The sequence below is a fragment of the Zosterops lateralis genome, assembly GCF_965231275.1.
Source record: "Zosterops lateralis genome assembly, chromosome: 29".
Lineage (NCBI taxonomy): Eukaryota > Metazoa > Chordata > Aves > Passeriformes > Zosteropidae > Zosterops > Zosterops lateralis.
In genome coordinates this window covers 2,639,430-2,658,911 of record NC_139789.1, presented here as the reverse complement: position 1 = coordinate 2,658,911, position 19,482 = coordinate 2,639,430, and the positions used below count along the sequence as shown (strand labels likewise).

At 50.4% G+C, this 19,482-nt stretch overlaps 1 protein-coding gene and 1 long non-coding RNA gene across 2 annotated transcripts; one reads left to right on the top strand and one right to left on the bottom strand.

Moving 5' to 3' along the window:
* Positions 1-1,258: 1,258 nt before the first annotated feature.
* LOC310920254 lies at positions 1,259-2,024 on the bottom strand. Its single transcript, XR_014591958.1, has 3 exons — positions 1,942-2,024; positions 1,562-1,608; positions 1,259-1,420 (listed from the first exon to the last, which is right to left on the bottom strand). It is a non-coding gene; the product is annotated as an uncharacterized lncRNA (long non-coding RNA).
* A 1,162-nt stretch (positions 2,025-3,186) lies between these two features.
* On the top strand, positions 3,187-18,169 carry SIN3B (SIN3 transcription regulator family member B; the record flags this gene model as incomplete). The annotated part of the gene is made up of 19 exons (XM_083879779.1): positions 3,187-3,291; positions 3,909-4,015; positions 4,801-4,954; positions 6,052-6,315; positions 6,706-6,849; positions 7,058-7,180; positions 7,654-7,743; positions 7,984-8,102; positions 8,732-8,939; positions 9,580-9,696; positions 10,039-10,277; positions 10,759-10,942; positions 11,158-11,752; positions 12,225-12,394; positions 13,706-13,879; positions 14,169-14,261; positions 14,549-14,643; positions 15,063-15,267; positions 15,640-18,169. 19 exons carry the CDS (start codon positions 3,187-3,189, stop codon positions 15,868-15,870), a joined length of 3,417 nt encoding a protein of 1,138 aa, XP_083735905.1. The 3' UTR covers positions 15,871-18,169.
* Between the last annotated feature and the right edge of the window lie 1,313 nt (positions 18,170-19,482).

The window sequence follows — 19,482 nt, the reverse complement described above, 5'->3', positions numbered from 1 at the left end:
AAATCCTAGAAGCTGCCTGGATACCCAGCTGTGGGCAGGAGCCAGATGGCACAGACACATCTGGAGCACCATCTCTTGCCAAAGCAAGAGGTGAACAGCCAGCATAGCCCAAACTGGGCAGGATCACATCAAGCACCTTTGAGAGCAAAGGAAACCTGTGGCTGAACAGCTCTAGGTGCTGTCAACAGAGTAAGGAGGCAAGGTTTTGCTTTCTGGCATTTGGCTGTTACATTTGACAGAGAATGCTCCTTCCTGCTGCTTTAAAGCAAGAGATTTTGGGAAATCTGTTTCAGGCTTTGAGACCTGTTTAATCTCACCTCTGAAGCTTTTGTCTGGAATGGCTTGTGACAAGTGAAAATTTAAAATATGAATAATAAGCAATTTCACAAGTGAAGAAGCCAACCATGAGCCCCATCTGAGGGCAGACAGAGCAAGAACAGTCTGATTTCCTTGTTTCACAGGTGAAGGGTGTGACACACTGGACACATCCACCTGAGTGAGATGCTTGGAAATACCTGAGGAAAGCCAGCTCCTTTTCACAGGGCTGATCCCTGGGACAGCCCTTGTCTTCCCCCTGAACTCCAGACAGGATGACACTGGCATCCCTCCTCCAGAGCCACAGAAACGTCAAACACAGGGTAATCAGGAGACAGGAAAAGCAAATTGCCACAGCTCACGATGATTTAGTCCTTGCAGATCCACACCCTGCGATCCACAGGCCCACCCACATCATCAGAACCCAGCCCTCCGATTTCCTTGGGGATTACAGAGTCCTCTGCAACAGGGATTCCGTCCTTCAGGGCTGCCCTGGGGCCCGAGGCTCCCTTTGGAAGGTCACAGAAGGCAGATCTGCTTGGCAGGCACAGGAGCCGATGGTCCCTTGGAGCTCTGTCAGCAGCAACCTGAGCTGAGCTATTCTGAGGCAGCACCGGCTGGGTGTCAATGGTTAATTACTGCCCCGGGCTGCCAGGCAGGATCCAGCTCACAGCATTCCCCGGGAGAACACACAAATCCTGACAAACCCGGGGCAGGTTTGGGAGCATCTTTACAGCGGGGTGCACCACCCAGGTGTTGGTGCTGGCTGAGGGCTGGGAACTCTGCTCTGGCAGAAAACAAAACTCACAGGAGTTATTTGTCTGCAGCTGGTTCTGCTTGTGTCACCAGGGTGAAGGATGAAATTTCTCAAGTTAATAACAGTAATACAAAACCGAAATTGGGCCAGTTCAGGAGAATCCAGGAAGAAAAACGAAAAAAAAAAAAAAAAAAAATGTAGTGCAGGAGGTTGGATCAATGCTGATTTTCTCTCACCTGACAACACATCAAGGATATGTCTGAGATACTCCTTTCCACAGGTGGAGTAAAGGGCTTTACTCTGTGCTACCAGCTTCTCTTTCCTGCACAGCTATGAGTGCTTCAGAACCTAGGAGCAAAACCTAGTTTTACACCACAAGGACACAAGACTCTGACTTCAGATAGCTGAAAATGACTCCTCTATTTTTGGGATGTGTCTCCCTTTTGTACTATTCTACACAGATCAGTTTGATTGGTGAAACAGACAAACCTCTTCACTCACACTGGTCAGACCAGAGGGACATCAAGAAGTCCCTCCTAGGGAAAGGATGTAAACGTAGGTACAGTTACAAAAATATTTTTCCTGTTTACAGAAAATTCCCTGGGAAAAGAATTTCAGAAAACCAACAGATCTCAGGCACAAACTAAAACTACAGCCTAGGAGCTGTATTTGGCTCCCACCACCCTTACCAGCATCACATCTCTAAAAATCTTTATTTATTATCTCTATTCTTAAGCACTGAATAATCACTGAAAACTCTAAACCCCTGTATTTACCAGCACAACACTCTAATGCCAAGCATCCATTTTCAGCCCACATCTCTCCTGAAAGGCCTTTGCAGTGCCTGCTTCTCCAGAGATGATAAATACCTGTGTGCTGGGTGACTGAATCAATCCATCGCAGTCTGGGATGTCGAAAGCAGTGAGTAACTGTGAAAACCTGTATTAATTTGATCCTTCCTGTATTAAACAGGCCTGTGGCATCCTTCACGTTGTCAGAAGGGAAACGGGTCACAGGGCAGCAGTTTGTGCTGTATCAAAACAGGGGATAGAATATTAAATTCAGAGACAGTGTGTGAGCATCCTGCCTGGAAGCTGCAAACAGCTGGGATATCCCAGCACAACATAGAGAAAATATTCTGGGCTCAAATACCGGCAGCAAGTTCAAAGGCAAAGCACGAGGTAATGCTTAAAGGAAAAACAAGCCGCACGGCTAATTTGTCCCCCCTCTGCTCCTTGCTCTTCGTGTAACTGGGTTTTACTGAGTTCAAATTGTCTGCTGCCAGGGACCGCTGGGGGAAGTGGCATGTTTATTTATTTTTTATTATCCTGCTACCCCAGAGCTCAGTGCACACCAGTGAAGGGCTCCCCCAGGTCCCTCAAGCCCCCCATGACTCTTCCAACACCTGGGGCTCCCCCAGCCCTCGCTCCTCAAGCTCCTCTCAGGCCTCATTATCCCTCCCGGGATTCCCCAGCCACCGCTGGGCTCCTCCAGCCCCGTCCGTCCCCTCCAACACCCCCCGGCTCCCTCAGCCCCACAACACCCGACGCTGTTCCTCCAGCCCCGGCAGTTCCAGTCCTCAGCCGCCGGCTCCTCCAGACTCCCTGGGATCCCGCAGCCCCCTCAGGCTCCTCAAGCTCGGGCCCTGCAGGCGCCGCTCCCCCTCAGCCCCGCCGCAGGCCCGGCTCTCCCTCAGGCGCCGCTCCCCCTCAGCCCCGCCGCGGGCCCGGCTCTCCCTCAGGCGCCGCTCCCCCTCAGCCCCGCCGCGGGCCCAGCTCTCCCTCAGGCGCCGCTCCCCCTCAGCCCCGCCGCGAGCCCGGCTCTCCCTCAGGAGCTCCCGGAGGCGCCGCTCCCGCCGCGGCGCTCGAACGGGCGGAAGCGGCGCGGGGGGCGTGTCCCGTTACGATTGGGGCGTGGCCTGATGAGAAATATGGGCATGGCCATACTATATGGGCGGAGCAGAGGCGTGGCCAATCAGGGGGGGCGTGGCCAACCAGAGGACGGATGCTCAGAGGGGGCGGGCCTTGCCGCGGAGGGGCGTGGCCTGAGCCGTGCGCGCTGACGCAGCGGCCGCGCGCGCCGCCGGGGTCCGCGCGCGCCCGCCCGATTCCAACATGGCGGCGGGGGGCGGCGGCGGCCGCGGGGCCGGCGGGGGCAGCGCCCCTCGCTGGGGCGGCGGCGGCGGCCGGGCCGCGCCGCACGAGAAGCTGCCGGTCCACGTGAGTGCGGGGGCCGCCCCGGCGGCCGCGATCGCCCCTTCCCCACCCTCCCCGCCCCCGCGAAGGGCCGCTCCTCGCCCCCCCGGGACGGCCCCGCCCGCCCCCGCTGTGACCTGCCCTGTCCCGGCTGCGGTGCCGGAATCGCCCCCCGGGGCTTGTCCTCACCCGCCGGTATCGGGGAGTGTTCCGGGGGCTTGTCCCCCCTCGCGCCAGGGGCTTCCCCGCCCTCCTCCTCCGGTTCCGAGGGGTCCCCCGGGGCCGCGTCCTGTTCCCCGGTACCGTGAGGGCTCCCCGGGGCTGTTCCCCGCTCCCCTGGGCCGTGCCCCTCTTCCCGGCCCTGCCGTTCCTCTCTGGTACCGCGGTCATTCTCCCCAGGGAGCTGTTCCCGGCTCCCCGGTACCGTGCCCCTCCGTGCCGTGACACCCCTCAGCACGGGCAGCCCACCGGGGCCTGCCCTGCCCGGCCCCTCCCCCGGTACCGAGAGCCCTTCCCCGGTGCTGCGGGGCTCCCCCGGGCCGGTTCACACCCTCTGCAGTGTCATGAGGTGCCCCCGCCCCAATTCTGGGGCCGTGGGGGGCTACAGGGCCTGTCCCCCCTCACCGTGTTCTCTCCCACAGGTGGAGGATGCCCTTTCCTACCTGGACCAAGTGAAGATTCGCTTTGGCAGCGACCCTGCCACCTACAACGGCTTCCTGGAGATCATGAAGGAGTTCAAGAGCCAGAGGTAAAGCCCAGGTCCTACATCCCAGGGTGCTCTGGGGAGCCCCTCAGCCTTTTACAGAATCCCAGAACATCCTGAGCTGGAAGAGACCCTCAGGGATCATCAGCCCAGCCCCTGTACCTGCACAGACACCCCAACAATCCCACCCTGAGCATCCCTGAGAGCGTTGTCCAAATGCTCCTGCAGCTCTGGCAGCCTTGGGGCTGGGACCATTCCCTGGGGAGCCTGGGCAGTGCCCCAGCAGCCTCAGGGGGAAGAACCTTTCCCTGAGCTCCATCCCAAGCCCTGACACAGCTCCAGGTGTTCCCTCAGGTCTCAGCCTTTGTGGGGTCTCTCTGCCTGTGCAGAGCCCCCAGCCTTCACCCGATCATTCCCCCTCTGCACACTCACTGCCCTGTCCCCCAGTGGTGCAGTCATGTGAAGCTGGAGTATTTCTGCCCATCCCATAGTTTTTCAAAGGTGAAATCCACAGGAGAAGGCAAATCTGCTTTTACTTTCCACTCTGAAACGCAGAATTTGTAAATAAGTGAAGCAGCTTGAGCAGAACCTGAGGCCTGCCAGCCCTGGAGGTGGTGGCTGTCCTGCCCCAACCTGCACACTCATCTCTCCTCTCCATGGACAACATTCCCAGGGCGAGGCTGCAGTGACCATTCCCTCTAATTGGGCTAATTTTTGTTTTTAAGAATTGCATCCATAAGTTACCACACATTTCACATTTCTCTGGCATTTTCTGGGCTTAACTTGTGTTTCTGATTTGGATAAAAGTAACAAACCCCTCTCCGTTTTAGCATTGACACACCTGGAGTCATCCGACGTGTTTCTCAGCTTTTCCATGAGCATCCTGACCTCATTGTAGGATTCAATGCATTTCTTCCTCTGGGCTACAGGATAGAAATCCCAAAGAATGGGAAGTTAAGTATACAGTCACCTTTGAATAGTCAGGTAGGTCACAGAGCTCTTATTCTGTAAATAAACTGTTCCATGTTTAAATAAACTGTTCCATGTCACTGGACACGTCTGCACAGTTTTAGGCTGTGGAGATTTATGTCTAGTGCACATTGCTGATGTTTTTAGATGATTTTCAAAGCTTGTGATAATGGATGTAATATAAATTTAAATGTTTATTGAAAGAATCATGGAGTTTTTGGGATTGGAAGAGACCTTAAAGACCACCTAGTTCCAACCCTGATTTATTCACAAACCAGGCAGTTTGACTTACACAGGAATGATGGTTCTTCATGGAAAGTCCACTTCAACACGAAATATTTCAGTCATGTTTGGAAACTGAAATTGTAATTGGCCTGACATTGTTAAATGGGTTCCCAGTATGAGGTGTGGGCAATGGCAAATTTCAAGGGGTGATCCTGGAAGAATTGCACTTCAGTCTTCCACTGAGAAACCAGGAATCTTGTTTAGGCAACAGGCAAAAGGAAATCACTGAATTGTTTATGTTGGGAAAAGTCTTTAAGGTCGTGGATTCCCCATCAGGTACTGTTGGTGTGCAAAACACTTGCTGGGATACAGATGGATGTTGCCCCTGTTTGTTGTTATTGTGTGGTTGTGGGGCTGAAATAGAGCCATAAACTGAATTCTGCTGATAAACTTGTGGTTGAACTCCAGTTAGCAGCAGGAACTACCTTTTAAATCTCAGCTCCCTCAGATCTTTCTGTTGCTTAGGAATTAACACCTGTAAGGGCCTTAATGTTTAATATGCCCCTTAAAACTGGCAGTTCTCTGCAATAACCAGTGGTAGCAGAACCTGCAGTGGGAGGTGTTTGGTGTAGCCTCTCAGATGAGGCCAATGAGGCTGTGACAGCCACAAGTCAGGTGGCTCCTACACCAGGGAGAACTTTGGGGATTATTTTAACTGATGGAGTTAATAAACAGAGTAGGGAAATCGATTTGTGACTGAAATACTTTCTCTTCCTTCCTCTCGTGACAATATTTTTTAGCTGGAGACCTTGCCAGCATTGCTGCTGGGCTGTTGTTGAGCTGGTCCCTGATCCTTTTCCAACATCTCGTGTGTCCTGTGCCCCCAGGTGCCCCCAGAGCCCGTTCCCAGTGCACTCCCTGGCAGTGGGCTGGTCCTGCACTACTCCCAGGAGAACTCCCACAACCACAGCGACTGCTCCGAGGAGTTTCGGCAGCAGCTTCCCTACAAAGAAGATAAATCCCAAATTCCCTTGGAATCTGATTCCGTGGAGTTCAATAATGCCATCAGTTATGTGAATAAGATCAAAACACGTTTCCTTGACCATCCAGAGATTTACAGATCCTTTCTAGAAATCCTTCACACTTACCAGGTAAAAAGTCACTCGTGGAAAAGGTGGTGGGTTGGCACTGGAGCTGTTGGAGTTGTGGTTGTTAAATTTAATCTCTGCCTGTTGAACAGACTTAGAGTTCCCAGGACTTGTGTTTATTCAACAGCTGCCCTGTAGATGTTCACAGGAAATGACAAAAGGTGGGAAAATTGTGGAACTTTGCAGGGCGTAAAGAGGTTGTAGCCAGACCTGTCTTTACTCACCTTCAGCTGAATTTGTGATCCTGTGTGTGCAAGGAGGCCCTGTAAGAACCTGGGGCTGGCTCAGAGTCCTTTCAAGTTCTGTGGCATTGGAGTTTCTGGCTCAGGATGAGTTTTCTGGCAGAGTGAGGTACCTTTTGACTCTGTTGAACATCTTTGTGTATCTTTTCAGAAAGAGCAGCTGAACACCAAGGGCCGACCCTTCCGGGGCATGTCAGAGGAGGAAGTGTTCACTGAAGTGGCCAATCTGTTCCGAGGACAGGAGGATCTGCTCTCAGAGTTTGGACAGTTCCTCCCAGAGGCAAAAAGGTCTTTGGTACGTGCTGAGAGCAGGGCAGGATATTGAATGCTCTGTCTGCATGTAGAATATGCAAAACATGGAAAACCATACAGCCAGTAATGAACATTGCTCCTCTTCATTGTTTGGATTTTCTCAGAACAGGTGACTTAACCACATGCTCTGTGTTTTGTTAGGATTCTTTATTTGAGAGGAGAATGTTGAAATCATTATTTATTTACTTCAGTTCACAGGAAATGGACCATGTGAAGTGAACAGTGTCCAGAAAACTGAGCATGAGAAGAATCTGGAGCACAGCAAGAAGCGATCCAGGCCACTGCTGCTGCGTCCTGTTTCTGGCCCAGCAAAGGTATCTCTCAGCAAGTAAAAATTTAGAATAACCTCATATTGCTTGTGCTTAGTAATTGCTGTGATAAAGGTGTAATGAGTAGTGTCTTTGATGTATGTAGGTGTATGAGAAACCAAATTTTGAGTTATTTTAATTGCTGTAGAAAAAGGGAATTTTTAATGCATGCTCAAATGTGTGTGGTAATGTGTTTGATACTAAATATCACAATCTTCTGTACTAAGTATTGGCCCTGGAAAGGGACAATTTATTGCTTCTATGCAGAATCTCAAGTGATTCTCTTTTTTTGTTGCTTCTTCTTAGCTGGGAGACATTTGACAGCGATTGCTGTGAGGATGTGACACAGCAGTGCCAGATCACTGCTGGGGAAATACAGGGTCTCAGCCTTTGCAGGGAGCTGTTCTGTGTCAGCAGAGTGGAATTTAATGGCATTTGAGTCACAACATTTTAAATATAACTGCTTGTTCTTTTAACAGAAGAAAATGAAGCTGCGAGGTACCAAAGATCTGTCAGTGGCGACAGTGGGGAAATACGGGACTCTGCAAGAGTTTTCCTTCTTTGACAAGGTCGGTATTTGTCCTTTCCTCACATTCTCTGAACTTACCTTCAGCCTTTTACGTGGTTAATTGGTTTTCTCTACAATTTGTGTGTCAGCACTTAAGACATTCCCTGACTTTTCAAGTGGTAGAGAAAGACCGAGAAAAATTAAAATAGGTGGGTTTGGAAGATGAATAGACTGATAAGGAATAATTTTCTAAATACAAATGGGATTCATGTGCTGTGATCATCTCTCCAAACTGCTGCAGGTTCGCAGGGTGCTCAAGAGTCAGGAGGTCTATGAAAATTTTCTCCGTTGCATTGCTCTCTTCAACCAGGAGTTGGTCTCTGGCTCTGAGTTGCTCCAGCTTGTTACACCCTTTTTAGGGTAAGTTACTAACTTACCTCTCTGCCCTGTGGTACTTTGTAGTTCCTACTCTGTTATTTTTTTGGCACATTGTGAGCTTTGTTACAGAAGTTTTTGATTTAACTTAGAAGTATCTCCTGGGCAGCACACAAGAAATTGAAGGTTAATCCAAAATGAAGAGTAATAAAATCGGAACCTTTAAATTTATCTATACAGCTCTTAAAGAGTATTGTGAGGAAGATATTTTCCTCTGTCTGTTCACACTCCCTCTTCAATAACTCAAAGTGTAATAAAGGTATAAACATGAAATCTGAGAACAGGGCTGTGAGAAGGGTAAATAGCTCCAGCTCTGCTGTGAGCCTCCTGAGCTGTTTGGCTTCCAGCAGAAGAGGGAGAGTCAAATGGCAAGGATCAGTTTCTCCTCAGGCACATAAGGGGAGTGTTTATGTCATTTTCCTACCTTAAATAATAATAAAAAAAAACAAACCCTAAAGCAATTCAGAGAGAACAATAATAGAGGTGAAGTGTTGGTGAAAGGTTTCTCCCTGCAACGCTGAGTTTGTTTAGATATTTCTGCCTCCCTTTTATGACACGCATTAACCACCCTAAAGCTGTCACAGCAAAATAACAAAATACTTGTGTTTTTGAAGGAAATTCCCAGAACTGTTTGCACAGTTCAAGTCCTTCCTTGGGGTGAAAGAGCTTTCCTTTGCTTCTCCACTGAGTGACCGCTCCGGGGATGGAATGAGCCGGGAAATCGATTACGCCTCCTGCAAACGCATCGGATCCAGTTACAGGGCTCTCCCAAAAACCTACCAGCAGCCAAAGTGCAGTGGGAGAACAGCCATTTGCAAGGAGGTACTCTGGGATCAGGCTGTCCAGTCCCTGAACACACATAAAAATTGGAGTGGGGCAGTTCGTGCCACAGCTGCTGCGTGTGTAGTCCCTTTTTCAGGGCTAATTCAATTTATTCAGCCAATTTATTGAAATAATACCTACATTTCACTAATTTTATCTAAACCCGTCTCAAATTACATCTCTAATACCTTTTGAGTCTGTATGCAGATACAAATGTGCTCCTATAGACAGAAAAGAATATTAAATATCCTGGAATTAATTTTCTAGCAGTAGGCCAGTATGGCCTTTAGGAACAATTTTTCTCTGTAAGAGCCCTGTGAGGTGGTGCCTGAAGCACCATTCCCACTGTTGTGGGGAGCTCTGTCTCCTTTATTTACAGCTGCTGATCACTGCAGAGTGATCTCTGTTTGTGAGGTGAGAGGGAAGGTGTTACTGAGTATTCTGAGCAGGGCCCTGACAGTTCCACACAGACCTTAAATCTGGGGAGCAGTGACCTGGGAATTAGGTCTGGAATGTAGGTCTGGAATGTCCTACAGAACCTCAGGGAAGAACTATGCAAAAAGACAAGAGACAAAACCCCATGAGAGCAGCTCTGGGCTCGCAAGGCCCTGCTCAATGTCACGTCTCTGCACTGTTGCAGGTGTTAAATGATACCTGGGTTTCCTTTCCGTCCTGGTCTGAAGACTCCACTTTTGTCAGCTCCAAGAAGACTCCCTATGAGGAGCAGCTGCACCGCTGCGAGGACGAGCGCTTTGAGGTACCTGTGCTGCTGAACTCCCTTTGTGCTCCTTCAGAAAGCAAAACCTTGGGATTTTGCTGAATTAATTAGTGGCCAGTTCCTGAAAGTTCTGTTGGTGTTTGTTGGTTTGAGATGGAGTTTGGTGTGTTGTGCTTGGAGTCTAATAGTTCTTCCTAGGCACGAGTCCAGTTCTAAATTGTGTGTGACCTTTGGGAAAGCTGGCAGAGTCTCCTTTCCACTAAAAACCTTCCTGCTGCTTCCTGGCTCCACCCTGTGGGGCTGGAACACCTTCCACAAACCTGGGCTGCTGCTGCTCCCCGTGTTCCTGTTCTGACACTGTTTTCTGGGAACTCTCAACAGCTGGATGTTGTCCTGGAGACCAATTTAGCCACAATCCGTGTGCTGGAGAGTGTGCAGAAGAAACTGTCCCGCCTGACCCAGGAGGACCAGGAGAAGTTTCGCCTGGATGATTGTTTGGGAGGAACCTCAGAAGTGATCCAGCGCCGGGCCATCTATCGCATCTATGGGGACAAAGCACCTGAGATCATCGAGAGTCTGAAGAAAAACCCAGTTACTGCTGTCCCTGTGGTTCTTAAGAGGTAATTCCCATTGTGCTGTGTTCTTTAAGAAGCTGGCAAAGGACTTTTAAACAACAGAATGAGAAGACATAGCCTCAGGCTGTGCTGCTGGAAGTTCTGGTTGGACATCAGGGGGAATTTTTTCACAAAAAGGGTTGTAAATATTGGAACAGGGTGCCCAGGGAGGTGGTGGAGTCCCCATCCCACATGCCACAGCTGGACATGGCACTTGGTGCTTTGGTCTGGTTGATAAAGCAGTGATTGGTCAAAGGTTGGACTTGATGATCTCAGAAGTCTTTTCCAACCAAAATGGTTTTGTGATTCTGTAGCTGTTGTTTCAACTCATCATCACTGGTGGTGCTTTCTCTAATTTATTTATTGCATCCAGGAATCAATTCCAGTTTTCCACTTCTTGCTGCACCACAGTTGGCTGCATTGCAATGTTTTGGGTGTGTTTCTGTGCCTGTCTGTCTGAACTGACATAGACTCTTCATTTATGCAGATTGAAAGCAAAAGAGGAAGAATGGAGGGAGGCCCAGCAAGGCTTCAACAAGATTTGGAGGGAGCAGTATGAGAAGGCCTATTTGAAATCCCTGGACCACCAGGCAGTCAACTTCAAGCAGAATGACACCAAAGCTCTGCGCTCCAAGAGTTTGCTGAATGAGATTGAGAGTGTCTATGACGAGGTGTGTATGACAGGGAGTGACCTTTCCTCCATTCCCTCCCTTGGTAGTGTGACCCAGATGTGTCCACAGCACCTGGGACCGTGTGAAAATGGCTGAAAATGGGGTCAAAAACAGCTGTGCCAAGCACAGTGTTAATACTGGCTTAGTCCTCCTGGCAGGGATGGCACCTGAGCATGGATTGGGAGGATCTTTATCTGTTTGTCTCTTGATTACAGCATCAGGAGCAGCATTCAGAGGGGAGGAGTTCATCCACGAATGAGCCTCATCTTATATTCATCTATGAAGACAAGCAGATTTTGGAAGATGCAGCATCTCTTATCAGCTATTACGTGAAGAGGCAGCCCACCATCCAAAAGGAGGATCAGGCAACCATCAGGCAGATTGTGCATCACTTCATACCTGAGCTGTTCTTCTCTCAGCCACCTGAACACAACATTTCTGAGGAATCAACAGATGAGGACAGAGAAAACCACCAGGGGCAGAACCTGGATACTCCTGACCTGCGCAAAAAACATGTGCCTGGGCCTCCGAGCAGTCCTTTGGAGACCAAAGCAACCTTCTGTGATGTTACAGCTGCTGAGCCCCACAATACCCTGGATGATGTTTACAGCCTCTTCTTTGTCAATAATAATTGGTATTTCTTCCTGCGCCTTCACCAGACTCTGTGCTCCAGGCTCCTAAAGATTTATCGCCAGGCCCAGAAGCAGCTTCTGGAATATCGGACTGAGAAAGAGAGAGAGAAGCTCCTCTGTGAAGGGAGGAAAGAGAAAACCAATGATCCAGCCATGGAGCTAAGACTGAAGCAACCAAGTAAGAATAATGCAGGGCTTAGTTCACTCTTAATGCCCTGGGTGCCAGTGCTCCATTGTGTGTGTCTGAGTCACTGGGGCCAGCAGGCAGCTCTGTGAGGGGTGTGGAGGTGCAATCCTCTGCTGTGTTGGTGAGTTGTGGACACAGCTCCTAAAGCAGGGCAGTCAGTGTGTCACAGGCTGCTTGACAGAGACTTCCTGCCAGCCCACTGTGCTCAGGTGCCTCATTGTAGGAATCTGTTACTTTGATTTACAATGCAAACAGCCCCACAAAGAAATAGTTATTGCCCAGGGCAGTCCTGGAAGTGCTTGAGGGAAACTGTCCCAGCCTGTCAGGGCACCTGGCAGGGAACTGCCTGCAAGGACATTCTCCACACCAAATGTTGTGGTCCTTGAGCAGAGCTGCCTCTTGCACTGCTTGACTTCACTCTGCCTATTCTGCATGTGAAACGAATTCCCTTTCCCCACGCCAGGTGAGGTGGAGCTGGAGGAGTACTACCCAGCCTTCCTGGACATGGTGAGGAGCCTGCTGGACGGGAACATCGACCCCACGCAGTACGAGGACACCCTGAGGGAGATGTTCACCATCCACGCCTACATCGGCTTCACCATGGACAAGCTGGTGCAGAACATCGTGCGCCAGGTGAGGGCTGGGCTGGGGCTGCTCATCACATCCCCCACACAGCCAGGCTTCTCCCAGGGGCTGCTCATCACCCCCACACACAGCCAGGCTTCTCTGAGGGGCTGCTCAGCACCCCTCACACACAGCCAGGCTTCTCCCAGGGGCTGCTCAGCCCCCCTCACACACAGCCAGGCTTCTCCCAGGGGCTGCTCATCACCCTCACACACAGCCAGGCTTCTCCAAGGGGCTGCTCAGCACCCCCCACAAAGAACCAGGCTTCTCTAAGGGGCTGCTCATCCCCCCTCACACACAGCCAGGCTTCTCTAAAGAGCTGCTCAGCACCCCTCACACACAGCCAGGCTTCTCCCAGGGGCTGCTCATCCCCCCTCACACAGCCAGGCTTCTCTGAGGGGCTGCTCAGCACCCCTCACACAGCCAGGCTTCTCTGAGGGGCTGTGATGCTACACTACAATGACACAGACTCCGAGGTTCAGAAGGCTGAAAATGACTCCTTTATTTTTGGGATGTGTCTCCTTTTTATACTGTTTTACACAGACCAGTTTGATTGGTGAAACAAAGGCAAACCTCTTCAATCACATTGGTTAGACCAGAGGGATGTCAAGAAGTCCCTCCTAAGAAAAAGAACTAATAACAAAAGTACAGTTATAAAAACATTTCTCCTGTTTACAAAAAATTCCTTGAAAAAAGAATTTCAAAAAACCAAAACACTCCAGGCATGGAACCAGGGCTACAGGGCTGCTCATCCCCCCTCACACACAGCCAGGCTTCTCCCAGGGGCTGCTTATCCCCCCTCACACACAGCCAGGCTTCTCCCAGGGGCTGCTTATCCCCCCTCACACACAGCCAGGCTTCTCCCAGTGCCCTGCAAAGCAGCAGGGCACTGAGCTGGCAGCAAACTCAGACAAAAGTTATGTCTGACAGGGAAATGCCTCAGCAGAAATTTAGTGAGAGGATTCAGCTTCCATACAGGGACCACGTTAGGGGTATTTACTCTTTCTGGCCTTTCCCAACATTTTTTGAGTTATAGTCTTTTCAAAATTCTGCCACACTCAAAATACATCTAAGGCAACACGAAAAATGTCTGGTCCTTCTTACTGAAATCTGTCTTCCAGATGTAGTTTTCTAGTTAAGGCACATCAGCCACTCACTCTCCTCTGTTCATGAAAAAGAGAGTGAAATGTGGGAAGTCTCTGGAGTTTTCTGCTTCAGCTGAGTGTGATTCTGTGCTGAGTTTTATACTCCTTTCATGACACACTGGAGTTAACTCTTGGCCCAGGGTTGCTGACTGAATTCCCCCTTTTTTAATGGAAGCTTCACCATCTAGTGAGCGATGACATCTGCTTGAAGGTGGTTGAGCTGTACCTGAACGAGAGGAAACGAGGAGCTGCTGGGGGCAATTTGTCATCCCGCTGTGTCCGGGCAGCAAAGGAGACCAGCTACCAGTGGAAGGCTGAACGGTGCATGGCAGATGAGAACTGCTTCAAGGTAAGACCTCACTGCCAGGGAACTTCACAAAATCACTGAAAGACTTTAGAAAATCTCTGCAGCGGCACTTCACTTGGGAGAAGTGGGTTTGGAAGCTCCAAGGTGAGAGAGTGAGCAATATGGAGAGAAGGAACCAAAATCAAAGCATGGGCAGTGAGGGGACATTGTGGCTCACTGAGAAGCTCTGCTGCTTCTCTCCTAGCTTTTATTTATTGTTCAAATGGCTTGTGAGTATGCAGCTTTTTATTGTGAACCCTTGTGGCAAATATTTTCTGTAACTTTATCACAGGTCATGTTTCTCCAGAGGAAAGGACAGGTGATCATGACCATTGAGCTGCTGGATACAGAAGAAACCCAGACAGAAGATCCTGTGGAGGTCCAGGTAATACCACACTGACCATGGAGTCTGTGTACCACAAAGCAGATGTCTAAGAATGCTTTCCCTGCTTTCTTATTCCAAACTGTGAGGCTTTGCCAGGAGGATGAGTTTGCCTGGGAGGTGGGCAGATGACATGTGGGGCTGGGGCCATTGACAGAAAAGGTGCATTAGCAAAAGAGTTTTAACATAAATCAGCCTCAGAATAAACAGCTTGGAAATAAACAGGTTCTTTGCCGTGATGTTTGTCCTGATGAAGTGAAATCTCACTGGAACTGGTCTCCCTTGTGTAGCACCTGGCCAACTACATGGAGCAGTACGTTGGGGTGGAAGGAGCTCCCAACAACCAGAACGATGGCTTCCTCCTGAAACCAGTCTTTCTGCAAAGGTGAGCTGCTCCCTGCCCTGAGCCACACCTGCAGCAGCTGCTGCTGCTGCCTCCTCCCTGCCTGTGTGCCACTGGGTTTGGGTGATGTCCTGGCCCCAGGGAAAGGCAGTCACCTTGGAGGGGCTGCTCCAGGCCAGTGACCTGCACAGGAATGCTGGAAGAGAAATTTATGATCACTGCACTGAGGTGTGTTCTTGGAACTGTGTTTGGAATGGAGCAGGATTCTGGATGGGGTTTTGGGTCTACTTTGTTCCCATTTCCCTAAATATTTGTCAGAGGATACGGAGGAAGATCCCAGAGAGAGCCTGAAAAACCAAACGTGCAAATACAAGTTCCATACGTGTGCTGTGAGCCCTGTCAGCTGAGGAGAGCAGTTCATCAGGTGTGACACACGCTTTGTCATCCTTGTTTTGCTCCAGGAACCTGAAGAAGTTTCGCAAGTGGCAGTGCAAGCAGGTGAGGGCCCTGCGCAGCGAGGTCAAGAGCTCCTGGAAGCGGCTGATCGGGGTGGAGAGCGCCTGCAACGTCGACTGTCGCTTCAAGCTCAACACCCACAAGATGATGTTCATCATGAACTCCGAGGATTACATGTACAGGAGGGGAGCTCTCTGCAGAGCCAAGCAGGTACAGCTCCCTTCTGCTCCCTCTGCAGCCCGGGTGGTAGCAGAGGATGGGGTGGGAGCCAAAATGCAGGTACCGATAATGCTTGTGGCTGTATTCCTGCAAGCTGCACCCAGAAGTTACTGCTCTGTGTTGGGTGTAACACGGAGGAGAGCTGCTAAATGCTCTGTACTTTGGATTAGCTTAGCAGCCTTTTCTTTACATGCAAATTTGAAGTGGGAGTGGCAAACATTAGGAAATATGGGTGGTTAAACGCAGGTCTGTGGTTTCCTGTTTCCGTTGGTGTTCCCAAAGCATTGCACACCTCAGGTAGAGCTGAGGGCTTTGGCTTTTCCCCCAGCAGCCTCTCAGTGATCTTTACTGCCCTGCTCCCAGGTCCAGCCCATGGTGCTGCTGAAGCACCACCAGCAGTTCGAGGAGTGGCACAACCGGTGGCTGGAGGAGAACGTGTCCATGGAGGCCGTGGATGTGGTTCAAGACTGGCTGATGGGGGATGAGGACGAGGAGATGGTGCCCTGCAAAACCACCTGTGAGACAGTGAACGTCCACGGGGTGCCAGTGAACAGATACAGAGTCCAGTACAGCCGCCGTCCTGCTTCGCCCTGAGCGCCCAGACAAGGCAGAGCTTTGCTGGTGAAGCACATTTACTATGAGAATAGTGGTGGGAATGCAATGTATGTATTAATGGTATTTATCCAAACAGCATTTTACTTTGGATTATCATGTATTTTCCATATGGCATAGACTTGTCTCCCTGCAGTGTAATCCTCCAGCCATCATGAAGAGACTTGTGAAAGCTTTTATGGGAAGGGGGTTCTTGGCATTGCCACACACTTTTTAGTAGTTTCCTGGCTTTAGGCCACTGCTGACCAGCTCAGTGAGAGAGTGAACTACCACTAGTGGCTTTGTTGGAGAGGTGGAGCTGGGCTGGTGTTTGAGCAGATGCTGGCAGCTGCTTCCACTTCGAAGGGTTTAATATTCCCCATCTTCCTGACTTTGTGGTATCCTGGAGCCTGCAGAACTCTTCACTGTACCCTGGGAGTGCCAGCAGGGCTGAGAGCCCTGGCACAGGGCGGCTTCGTTATCCCTGTGAGCCAACAAGGCAACAAATGACTCTTGTTCCTGGTGCTCTGGTGAGAAAAATGCCAAAACTGACACGGGGATAGTCAGCACTCAAGGCTCTGACATTCCCTCATCAACTGGGTGTTCTGGAGCATGAACTGAGGGGAAGAACCCTGAGCTGTGGTGCTGGGACAGGAATGATGAGAGATCCCCCAGCTGCTGGGACTGCTTTGGGAGCTGAGGACCTGCTGCAGACTCTGCCTTCCAGAATATCCATGTGGAGGAATGTCCATTTCGAGGTCTGGCCTGGTTTTTGGGTTTGTGTTTTGCATGTTGGTGGGCAGCTCCGGAGCTGGGCGTTTCCATGCCCGGCCCCCGGCGCTCTGCGGGGCTGCAGCGCCTCGGTGACATCGGCAGATGGAGCTCCTGGAGCAGCTGCGAGCTCAACTCCGGCCCACGGACTCTCCTGTTCCTGCTGGGTCAGCACAAGCGTTTGCAGGGACACAGGGAAATCTGCGAGGGGCAGAGCGGGATCCAGCCACAGCCATCCCAGATGAGCTTTTCCCCTGAGGCATCTGTACTGCTGTCAAAGCTTTTTTTGCCATGAAACCTAACACAGCCTGCCCTGATCAGTGCAGAACACTACATCTGACATCTAATTCAGTGAGAAATCAAGGAAATGTACTCGTGTTGTCCTGCAGCCCCACTGTGACTTCACGCCTGTTTTTCAGGGGCCAAGGGCAAGCACGCTGTCCATGGAGTGTATTACAAACATAACATTTTGGGGCATACCCAGCCTCCTTTCAGCTTTGCTTCCAACTTTTCCCTGGCTTTTGGGGCAATAGCCCCCCCAACCCTGAACCTTTCTGTGGCTTTGATTTTTAGGTGATGATTTCTGCCAGACCTAAGGAGCAGCCTGTAGGATTTGTCCTGGGTTATTTCCACTGTACGACATTTGGTTTCGCAATTGTCTCACTTGACAGTAGAAAAATTGGCCTTTGGGGTATGTTTAATAGAAAACTGTCCCGAGTCTTTGTCTTTTTTGCAAAATAATCAGTGGGAGGGAAGGAGGGAGGCCACTCTCTGGCATTCATGGCCACTTGCACAACCACTGCCAGCAGAGACTTTTCATCAAGAACCCATGTTCTCCTTGTCTGGGTCTCTGCTAAACTTTGGTTCTTGAAATGATCTGAAGGTTCTTCCCCTGCCCTCATTGCAGTGATCAGAGACCACTTGGCTCTGCAAGGGCTGGGGGGAGCAGGGGGACAAGCCCAGTGCAAAGCACACTGTCCCCTTTTCCCTTCCAGCCAGCTCACCAAAACACACCTCAGTCCTGCTCACCTCTCTGCTGTCTCCCAGTAGAGATGACAATTGTGCCAAATTTTATGGTTTTATGATACAGAAAACTGTTTACTAGAAAATAAGTGGCAACTTGTGGCTTAAAATGCGTTTGATTCCAGGTGTACCAAGGTGGGCAACACCCCTGGGCACCGTCCTGTTCCATCAACCCATTCTAAGTGTACTTCAGGTATTTTTAAGCATCCTTATTTTGTAAACCTTAATTTATAATCTGAACTGATTAAGCAAGACTTTTGCTCTTTACAGTGCTATTGTCTCGAAGCTGAGAGTAGCAAGGGATGTGAAGGGAATATCAGGAGGGTTTGAGAGGGGCTTGTTCATGTCTGAGGGTTTCAGCTGTGTATCTGCACGACCTTGAGTCAAGAGTTTGTTCTTCCATTTGTTTGAAGGATCTTTGCTTTTGGGCTTGTAATTGCTTTGCCAGCTCCTTGAATGTAGTTTTTTTTATATTTATTTGCACATTCAAGTAAAATAAAATATTGATTTTAAAAGTCTGCAGCTCTCACTGTTTTACATTTCTTTCCAACTAATTTAAGCTTTGTGACAACCCCAATAATTGATTGTCTTTTACCTAAAACTGGGTTTTAAATGGTAGAAAAGTGCAATGGAAAGGTTGAAGTTCCTGGACAGGCTGTAGGATGTGCTGATGCAGCTGTGTGTCAGCAAGTGCTGTGTGAGGGTGTGAGCAGTGCACTCACTAACAGAAAAGGGAAATACATTCCCTGCAAGCAGAGATCCCACGCAGGAGCTGGGGCTGCACTCACGGGGGAGCTGCCAAAAACTCCTGGAGAGTTTTTGTGGCTGGAGCAGGGAGTCCAGGGGGTGGCACAGTTGCTCCACCAGAGAGGTCCTAAAGCAAACACTGGAAGGGCTGGAGCTGTGTCAGGGCTTGGGATGGAGCTCAGGGAAAGGCTCTTCCCCCCCCGAGGCTGCTGGGGCACTGCCCAGGCTCCCCAGGGAATGGTCCCAGCCCCAAGGCTGCCAGAGCTGCAGGAGCTGTAAGGGATGCCCAGGATGGGATTGTTGGGGTGTCTATGCAGGGCCAGGGGCTGATTTGATCCCTGTGGGTCCCTTCTGGCTCTGGAATTGTGTTCTGCCAGGCAGTGACTTGGTGCAGCCTGGTTCCTGCCTAGCACCACCTTTGCCAGAGGTGAGGCACAGCCCAGGCCTGGCCCCAGGATTCTCCCACTGAACACAACCAGGGCTCAGGAGAAGGGGCTGATTCCAGTTCCCAACCCCACCAGCACATCTGCTACAGGTTAAGACAACAAAACTGCAACCATGAAAATAACCCTCCACCCGCCTTTCCCTCAGCCTCCCCAAATTCCTGGGTAATAACATGTTTAACTGTGTTCCCTGTGAGCTCTGCACGACAAATGAATGAGTGGATTCTGCAAATTAAGCTGTAGTGATGTGACCCAGAGCTGATAGGAGTTTCCTTGACATCATCCCCAACACTTCCGTTGCCATAACAAAAGGCAGCTCTGCTCTCTGTGCAGCCCCCTGCTCGCTCTCAGGGAAACAAACTGCTCTTCTCCCCAGAACAATCCTCTGGGGCATCGAGTGTGTGGAATAATTTGATTAAAATGTTGGTGGTAGGGTCTCAGAGGACACAGCCCACTTTGCACAAGTCTTCTCTTGGCCCTCTCAGAAAGGGGATGTTCCCTGCACTTGAGGGGAGGGACAGGCAGATGTGACATGAGAGCACTTGGAGATCTCAGTGAGTGGATGACTCTGGCAACAGCAAAGAGCTTCAAACCATCCTTCAGGTTTGCAGGATGGGATAGGTATAAATGG